We start from the raw sequence: 10,228 nt of genomic DNA on the forward strand, positions 1-10,228 counted from the left end.
TTCAAAGGCATTTATCTGAAAGAGAAATGTGAAGTGATTTTATTTGTTCGTTATTTTTTTATTTTTTTATTTTTCAAGCTGAATTTATGAATGCATAAATCAAGACCAATTACAAATCACTTTTAAGTTCTTCGATAGACAAGATTTTTTTTATTGTTATGTTAGCTGATTATATAATTCAAAAACTATGTTTATCTTTTCGCAGATTTTTGACTGCAATCTCAATATTCCAAACTACTAATTGTTAACTACCATCCCATGTAAAGTCAAGAAGATAATTGTCTAATAGGCAGTCATACATCTCCTCTTTTTTTATAGATTTTGCAGAATCTGATGATAAGGAACGAATGCATGTATTTGATAATATTAGAAAACTTTATTTACAAAGGCGGATGATACCAAAGGAATATTCAAAATGTAGCAATTGAAACGAAAACACGCCGTTCGTTAAGATAGCAAAACGAAAAACCAAACGCCACAATACTACTTAGAAAATAAGAAAAATCAAGTTATACGAATTCAACTAAATATGAATGCCAATTCCGTAATAGGTCTTATTCAGTGACGTCAAACTTTGTCAAGATAATTGTGTCATTTAATTCATAAAAACGTCTTTAGAGAAAAAAAAATGAATGTTGAAATCAAAACTTTACGACAAAAGAGATGATTTCAGCTTTCCAATTGTAAACTTTCCATTTCTAAGTAGCAACATTCCAGCAGCACCTGCATACGGGGTACATATCTCCCAATTGATACGATATTCCCGTGCTTGCATTTCCTATCATGATTTTCTTGATAGAGGGTTGCTGCTCACAAGGAAGCTATTAAACCAAGACTTCCAAATGGTGAAGTTGAAATCATCCCTTCGTAAATTTTACGGACGCCATCACGAGTTGGTTGACCGTTATGGAATAACCGTTTCACAAATGATATCGGATATGTTCCTTACGTCGTAACTACAATCCCCTTCCCTTTCATGAATGTGACCTACCGAATTAGACTATTTACCGGAATGTTATCACATAAGCAACACAACGGGTGCCACATGTGGAGCAGGATCTGCTTACCCTTCCGGAGCACCTGAGATCACCCCTAGTTTTTTGGGGGTTTCGTGTTGTTTATTCTATAGTTCTTTTATGTTGTGTCATGTGTGCTGTTTTTTGTTTATCTTTTTCATTTTTAGCCATGGCGTTGTCAGTTTGTTTTAGATTTATGAGTTTGACTGTCCCTTTAGTATCTTTCGTCCCTCTTTTACTTGCCTTTGGCACCAGTCTTGCACGTTTTGATTGTAGAGTTTGAGGTTCCATGCTTATTCGTAGCTTGAACTATAAAACTATAGTTGGAATCAGGCAATAGTTCTTTGATGACAGTTTGCTCAGTTAGGTTTTCTACAAGTGCGGACGAAATCGTTGTACCGTCTAATGTTCTCCAATATTTAACCATAAACGTTTGCCTAGCGCCTCCATCAAATTCAGAATTCCAAAACATTGCCACAGATGTACTCGTACACACCACTATTACTTTAGAAGGTGGCAAGGGTTTACCTTTGTGATATACAGGAACAAAAATATTTGTTTTCTAATATCGAAGACAGTTTAATGATAAATAAATATTTCACTCATGCAATTTAGCCCAGTAGTCAGCACTTCGGTGTGGAAAATAATTTCAATGATATGATCATTTTTTTTCTTGTTAACAAAAGTATACATTTTTCGATATACAAATGATTGATTATCCCAGGCATATATTAAGTTAGCCGTCTTTGGTACATTTTTTTGGGGGAATTTTGAAATTTATATTTTATGGGTATTGTGCTTCAACTTTGTACTTCTATGGCTTTATAAATTTTATGATCGGAGTCTTTTGTAGACGAAACGCGTGTCTGGGGTGATGAATTATACGCCGGATACCTTTGATTACTATTCAGCTATAGTACTGTTTGGTTAACATGTGTGTCTAAAGAAACCTTAACTTATCGCCATCTTTATCTATAAACCCATCCTTGATAGCAGAAATAAAATTATACACCAGACGCGCGTTTTAAATCCCCAAAGAGTCATCAGTAATGCTCGAATGGAAGAAAAAGGTTTAATTATGCTGTTACATAATACATATACTTAAGAATGGTCATGCCTAACATGAACTATGCTTAAAATATTATTGTAAAACGGAAGAAATGCTAAAATACAGCATTAACCTGTTACAACAGACTGACGCAATTATATGCCCTAAACATTTTAATAAAACAAAGTGCTTGAATCAATTATTTTCTTTTATTTTTGGTTATCACTAAGAAAATTTCTGTTCCATTAATAATAAGTGACGTATGTGTAGACAGTCAAATAATGCATAAGATTCAATAAACTAGAGGCTCTAAAGAGCCTATGTCGCTCACCTTGGTCTATGTGAATATTAAACAAAGGACGCAGATGGATTCATGAAAAAATTGTGTTTTTAGTGATGGTGATGTGTTTGTACATCTTACTTTACTGAACATTCTTGAAGCTTACAATTATCTCTATCTATAATGAACTCGGCACAGTAGTTTCAGTGGAAAATGTAAGTAAAAATTTACAAATTTTATGATAATTGTAATAACTCCTTAGGGGGTAAATGGACCATTTTGGTCATGTTGACTTATTTTTAGGTCTTACTTTGCTGTACATTATTGCTGTTTACAGTTTATCTTTATTTATAATAATATTCAAGATAATAACAAAAAATGGCAAAATTTCCTTAAAATTACCAATATAGGGGCAGCAACCTAACAACGGGTTGTCCGATCCATCTGATTTTGACCTGATAAACAATTTAATCTCGTTAGATTTGCTCTAAAGCTTTGGTTTTTGAGTTATAAGCCAAAAACTGCATTTTCCCCTATTTTGGTTGGATGGCCGGGTCACCGGACACATTTTTTTTAACTATATACACCAAAGATGATTGTGGCCAAGTTTGGATTAATTTGGCCCAGTAGTTTCAGAGGAGAAGATTTTTGTAAAAGATTACTAAGATTTATCAAAAATTGTTAAAAATTGATCATAAAGGGCAATAACTCCTAAAGGGGTTAACTGACCATTTCGGTCATGCAGACTTATTTTTTAATCTTACTTTTCTGAACATTATTGCTGTCTACAGTTTATCTCTATCTATAATCATATTCAAGATAATAACCAAAAACAGCAAAATGTCCTTAAAATTACAAATTCAGGGGCAGCAGCCCAACAACAGGTTGTCCGATTCATCTGGAAATTTCAGGGCAGATAGGTCTTTACCTGATAAACAATTTAATCCCATGTCAGATTTGCTCTAAATGCTTTGGTTACAGATATATAAGCCAAAATCTACATTTTACCCCTATGTTCTATTTTTTGCCATGGCGGTCATCTTCGTTGGTTGGCCGTGTCACCCCACACATTTTTTAAACTAGATACCCCAATGATGATTGTGGCCAAGTTTGGGTAAATTTGACCCAGTAGTTTCAGAGGAGAAGATTTTTGTATAAGTTAACAGACGACGCCAGACGACGACGACGACGGACGACGGACGCAAAGTGATGAGAAAAGCTCACTTGGCCCTTCAGATGAGCTAAAAAATCACATACTTTTTATATAACGGAACGCTTCTATCTTTACTTTAGTATTCGGTATTGTTAACATGGTTAAACGTCGTTTGTTAACAAAATATGACTCCTTAAAAATGCCATCGAATGTAACTACTCACCTTTTGGAACAACATTTACTTTTACAAAAAGGTTCCCGTGCTCATTAAATGAATACAAGGTATATTCTCCAAACTCCGATTGTTTAAAATCTGTTTTATGCAAGTTTGAAACATATGAGTTCCCAACCAATACTGATGTGGAATTGACTTCATTTGTAAATATCCAACGAATTACTGGTAAAGGATATGCTATTATATGAGCAGATAATTCTAAGTCACCATTTTCTTCAACAGCGACTATTTTAGGTAGGCTTTGATATCGGGTATCTAAACGCGGTGAACCTGATAAAAAGAAATTTACATATTACGTGTGATATGCGTATCGAATCAATTTCAATTCGTAAAATGCAGCAGAATATACATACAAACAGATTATCAATAATGCGACTTTACATATTCACAAAACCAACCTATATAAAATGGTGTATGTGACACATGAAATAATTCTTCGGATTTCTGTAATGATTAAGCTACCTACACATAACATTTAAAGCTACATCTTTGGCATACACAGAAATAACCCCATTTCTGTAGTTTGCAGCCTGGCATTGGTATGTGCCTGTATGGAAACAGTTGGAATTGGTAATGGTGTAGGTACTGGTATAAACACTGTTTTCTTCTTTAAGTTTCGTCTGATCATTCAAAAACAACCATGTGATATTTGACAAAGGATTACTTTCAGCTTCACATCGGAATGTAACATCCTCATTTTCAGATACTGTCGGTCCATTTAAGACTTGAAAATTTGTTATGACTGGCGGATCTGTAAAATATCAAATTTACGATTTGAATTTATATTTGGTTTAATGGATTTTAAAAATATTTGATGATACCAATGTCAACAGTGTATTGCAAAGTTATAATTTCATAAAAGTGTTTCCGCCATCTAATTCCCAATTTGAAACATACAATAAAGTATGAAAGTATGATGTGTTTTATCTCAAACTATTTGTTCGTTTTATCACCTCATGTTATTGTTTTGTATTCATAGCATGTCAAATTCAAAACTCAGCTGTTGCCTATTGAGTATACAGTGAGTGTAGTGGAAGAACATGTTTGTGTATGTAAACGGACGAGCCCTTTTTAAAACATTGCCAATATATGTTATATAAACGAAATGTAGGATTTGCTATAAAGATACAAATCGATTATTAATATCAATAATGTATATACTACAACTTACTATCTAAAATATTAAAGAATCATTTTATTTTTATTCTTATTTTTAAAAACGTTAACACAACAAAAATGTACATGTGTAATGTTATGGATACTCACAAAAAACTATGAGTTCTGTCGTATTTTCCGCTACAAGAGAACCATATGTTGTAGAAGTTGCGAATGCCTTACATGTATACAGCTCTTCATTCAATAAACGACCAACATCAAACAAATGAAGGATGGACTGGTTTATTTGACGTTCTGTTATATTCTGGTCCTGTTGAAACCACGTAACTATTGGAACAGGATTACCAAAGGCATTGCACGTAATTGACACATTGTCACCTTCATTTACGAATAATGGTAAAGTGTCAATGGAAATTTCAGGAAAATCTATCATAGAAAAAGTTTCTTTAAACTAAAGTCATAAACAAATATATATAATTCATCTAATGTCAAAAAATTCGTCCTTTGCAAAATACCAGACATATGGTCTTATATTATTAGTTTGTGTTATGTTGTTTTTCTTGGGAAAGTTGCGTTAGAATAGATATCGTATTTCAAATAACGATAGGATTACTGTAATCTAACTAATTTTTTAGAACGATCTTTTTTCGCGTTCTTTGCGAGAAGAACAAATATCGCGAACATGAATTGTCGCGAAAATTCAAAATTTTGATCTTACCTTGTCTTACTTCATCAGGTTAATAAGATAATCAGGAAATTAAATCGGCGGAAATTTGGATAAAAAGTATAACCGCGTTCGAAGATAAAAAATAAATTTGTTTACATAATTTATGCTAATAGTCTGTGTTCCCTGAAATCAAAGTCTTTAATATCGCATTTTCCACCATTCGCCCAATAATCGCAATAACAATCAATTCACAAAATACTGAAATTATTGTATTCAAATATTATATGTAAACAAAACTCATTTTCAAATTGTAACCCTGAATAGTATAAAAGCGATTGCTCGTGTACAACATTCTGCATGATATGGTGTCGATGTCTATCATGTGTCCCAAATTGAAGAAAATAAAATTGTACCTTGACAAAACATTTCTGTTTAGCCATGTTCGACATCTTTCTATTTTTACAAAGTGACTAGGCTTAACTATCTGTGCAGATATGAAAAGCAGATTACCATATAATATGTAGAACAAAGTTGTAACATAATACATGTGTTAAAGTATGAATTGTCAATGTACAGGTTGTGTGAAAAAAGAATTGTCTTAACCTCGAGAATCACAAATTGCTTTTTGAGGTACGAGTATCTGAATTACGGAAAATGATACCCACGGCGTACCCTGAAATTGTTACCACATATATGAAAACGTCGCAGCTTCGAAGCAAGCCATGGTACATATTTAGCTTTATTATATGGACAGAGGAATTGATTGAATGCTATCATTACCGCTAACTTCAACTGAATTGTAAATCGTGACCCATACGGTCTCAGGTGAAGTTGTCTCATTGGTAATCGCACCACATCAATTATTTTTTATTTCTATTTTGAAACATTGACCTCAGTAGCAATTACGGAAAACCAATCCTAGAATTCAAAGAACTCACATTCTACATTTATATGTACAACATTTGATTTCAGTATCGATCCACGTCTTTTGGTATATTCATTCTGAACGGTACAAATAATTACTTTCCCATTGTTATATTTCGTGAGAGGTCCTATGATTAACGCAGACATATTAACATCCACTGCCATATTATCACTAGTCCATTCGAATATTGATTCTGGATTTCCTGGTTCAGATACACATTCTATTTCCGTTATGTTTCCGACAAACCATGGCATTTCAGGTTTCAATACCAAATTTGGTTTACTAGGCGAAACTAAAAATGAATGAAAATATATTAATTAGTAAAACAACACACCATCGTCTGGTCAGATCACCGGCCAGTAAATGTTTCTATGACATGATTATCAAAAACATTAAGGAAGGAACAACTTTTTAATATGCAATAAAAAAAAATCATGTGTTATTTCAATAAAAAAAAACATATTGCAGAGTCGAATGTTTTCATTTAAAAACATATTTTATGCAGTCAACGTTTCAAGTATGCTGGTGCTACTTATTCTCTGTAAAGTAAAAGATCCTATGCAATTTTCGATATAGGTATTTTTTATCTTTAACAAAAACTTAAAACAAATAAAAACTGAGAAGAAAGTTTTTGTATATACGATGTTTGAATTCACAATAGAAATTGATTCAATGACCATTCTGTAATTGTATGTACTACTATTATTTGTATGCATAATTTATCACTGTCCTTGTGTGTTTCTATAACACTTACAATAAACAACCAGTGAAATTTGAGATGTGGGTCTGTAAGTTACTATAGGATGAGTAGCAGAACAACTACAGATTCTTCCATTATAATTTTTGTCCACTGTAAACTCAATTTCTAACACTGCTTCAGTTTCTGTCGAGGTGTTTGAAGTGATACCCTGACAATCCCATGTCAGTGTTGCCAAAGGATTGCCTCCAGGAACAGAACATATCAAGGTTACTGCTGTTCCTGTATCTATTGGTCCAGGTGTGGCTTGTCGTACAGTTGGATAAACGTCTGGTGGAACTAAGAATGAACATTAATAGATAATTTTAGGTAATTATAAAAATCAAATCTGGTAACGAATTTGCTAGCTGTCAATAGCGTTTATCAGTTCCTTGTTAATCACTCATCATAAATCTAATAATTTTCGGTACATTATATTGTATTTTTTTAATACGTAATCGAAAGAATGGAATACTTTATACGCATTGTATGGTCACTCGCTGCCAATTTAGAAAGTGAAATGAAAATGCATCCGTAAGATAATGATCTCAATGTATGTGTAATGTGCTCAATTTAATAAATAAGTTACACTCAACACAAAAATATGTTAAAGCCAAACGCACGAACGTTTTAAATCACGAGTTCCGTCCTTAGTCCTTAGTCTTGATATTATTTTTTAACTGAGTTCAACATGTCAATAACACAGACCTTAAAACAACCATTTTGATTGAGAATACCAATCACGCATTATTTATATGAGTACATAGTATTAAGGACTTTAAAGGTAATAATTGTAGATTTATTATATCGTTAAAGGCACAACATTTCTGAAACAAGCTATATTAAGGTTTTCGTTCACGTTTCGTTCTCGTTTTTATTATTGTCTGAACATCCACCATGGAAGTGAAAAACTGTTACATCCATGTTTCCAACTGCAGACTTATTGAATAAAATACTTACAAATTACATCTAGCAGGTGATGAGCTGTATGTTTATAAGTGTCTATAATATGGGAAGCCAAACAGGAACAAGCCATTCCATGGTTTAGATTAGTAACAGGTATTTCAATGGAACTAATAGCAGTTGTTTCTGATGAGTTTATCTTTATTACTCCAGTACAATTCCATGTTAGCGTTGCCACAGGATTGCCACCATTAACGGAACAAACCAACAAAACAGAGCTACTGGTGTAAACTGGGCCTTCTGGTATTTGCATTAGAACAGGCAACTTATCTGGAGGAACTAAAATTCAAATATTATCTAGAGTAAGCAGTGAATCTTGATTTTAACATGCATGTACTATTCTTTAAGTTTGATCGTAAAAAGAGCGTAGTATTATACACACCTTTAACTTAAAAGATATATAACAAACAAAACACAACAGCAACCATAAGGAATCATGAGACGAAATCGCTTATTTGTGCATTTTTACATTTTTTTAATATATTTGTTTGCGATAAAGACTTACAATATACGTTAAGAGTGATATGCATCTGTGGTCTATACTCTGCTACAGGATGTGCAGCAGAACAAGTACAAGTTTTTCCGTTGTCTTGTTTTAAAGCCATAAAAAGGATAGTATAGAAAGCAGTTTTTCCTGAAGTGTTGTTTGTGTTGTTACCGGAACAGTTCCATGACAATACAGGTAATGGAAAACCACCGGAAACAGAACATGTCAGAACTACTTTTTCTCCACTGATGATTGGTCGGTTTGGTGTCTGCTGTATAGTTGGATCATCTGATGGTGGATCTAAATGTAAGATATAAATGCATTACAAATAATATTTCTTTATTAGTTCCTTTAGATGTAATTCAAGCTAAGAAGCATATGTTTGGTCGATAACACTGTCCCTAAAGAATTGAAGTTAAAGGTCGAATTTATTTTACAATTTTTATCGCGATTCAAATAGTTAATTAATACAGCATTTTTGTTTTTTCTAAAACAATTCAAATTCATTTTCGTGGGTTACTATTGTATGGAAGGTGAGAAAGTGAAATAGCTATGTTAGTTTCATTTATCGAAAATCCTCCATTACAAAGAGATGTGTTGTTTGATATAAATCATACCAAAATGAACAGCACCGTCAAAACTGTAATTATGCACTTACAATATATACGCAATGTCACAAAAGAGGAATTTATAGTTGATATTAAATTGTCGGCATGACAATAAATAAGGCCACCATTATCGTTTGCCGTAAATCGAAAGTTCAGTATACTGGTAACTATTTCCCCTGTTATACTGCTAGTTACAGTTTTTGTCGATGACGAGGATATGTCTTGTACTGTTCCCTCCGAGTTTACTTTAATCAAAGTTATGGATGCAGCTGGTCTACTGGTTACTTTACATTCTATAGAGGTTTCACGAGTGACATCGCTTGTGATTGTAGTATTTGATAACAATATTTCTGTCAAGTGGACTGAAAATAAAATTGCATAAAACTGCATATACATACATTTTGTTGAATTTTATGGACAGTCTTAAGGATAAATAACTGAGGTTCATTTAAAAATGACTACTAATCACAACTGAAATTAAAGATATAAGTTTCACTAAAAACTTAAGTCGCTTCTCTTAGTCGCCATTCCTGATCTGCAGAGTGGTCTTATATATAAGTATTAAATAGTTCATGGGATGGAAAATATTATTTTGTCTACAGTCCTACATTTTATAGACATAAGATATTTCTGAGTATTAAATATATATTTGGAGTGTTTCAAAGCACCATTTTTATTTTTTATTTGATGTTTCTATAGATGATGTACGTCACGTAACATGAAAAAAGGATGATAATTTGATTGGTCAATTTCTTATGATCTTTTTTTAAAGTGCAATGGAATGTGGAATTTTGTCTATAGAACTGGACAGGATAAAACTCTACTCATGACAAGTATTTCTTTATTTGATAAATTCTGCAGAGGTTTTTTTAAAATGCAAATTCAACAAAAGCAAATATGGCAAAATTAACGGAGAATTAAACCACAACATAATCATGCACAAACTTATTTAAATAATTGGTTTATTATGCAGATACATTTTATATACTACGTG

General features: G+C 32.7%; 1 protein-coding gene across 1 annotated transcript in view; it reads right to left on the reverse strand.

The window, feature by feature from the left end:
- LOC139524265 (nephrin-like) overlaps positions 1-10,228 on the reverse strand; it is a 34,825-nt gene that overhangs the window by 21,808 nt on the left and 2,789 nt on the right. Inside the window, exons 3-11 of the mRNA XM_071318996.1 lie at positions 9,285-9,596; positions 8,645-8,926; positions 8,137-8,418; positions 7,195-7,476; positions 6,454-6,732; positions 4,999-5,274; positions 4,199-4,483; positions 3,721-4,002; positions 1,260-1,544 (exon numbers count right to left, since the gene is read on the reverse strand). Of these exons, the coding sequence (XP_071175097.1) occupies positions 1,260-1,544; positions 3,721-4,002; positions 4,199-4,483; positions 4,999-5,274; positions 6,454-6,732; positions 7,195-7,476; positions 8,137-8,418; positions 8,645-8,926; positions 9,285-9,596 (2,565 nt within the window). The remainder of the gene's footprint in view (positions 1-1,259; positions 1,545-3,720; positions 4,003-4,198; positions 4,484-4,998; positions 5,275-6,453; positions 6,733-7,194; positions 7,477-8,136; positions 8,419-8,644; positions 8,927-9,284; positions 9,597-10,228) is intronic.

Source organism: Mytilus edulis, chromosome 5, assembly GCF_963676685.1.
Source record: "Mytilus edulis chromosome 5, xbMytEdul2.2, whole genome shotgun sequence".
In the NCBI taxonomy this organism is placed as follows: Eukaryota; Metazoa; Mollusca; class Bivalvia; order Mytilida; family Mytilidae; genus Mytilus; species Mytilus edulis.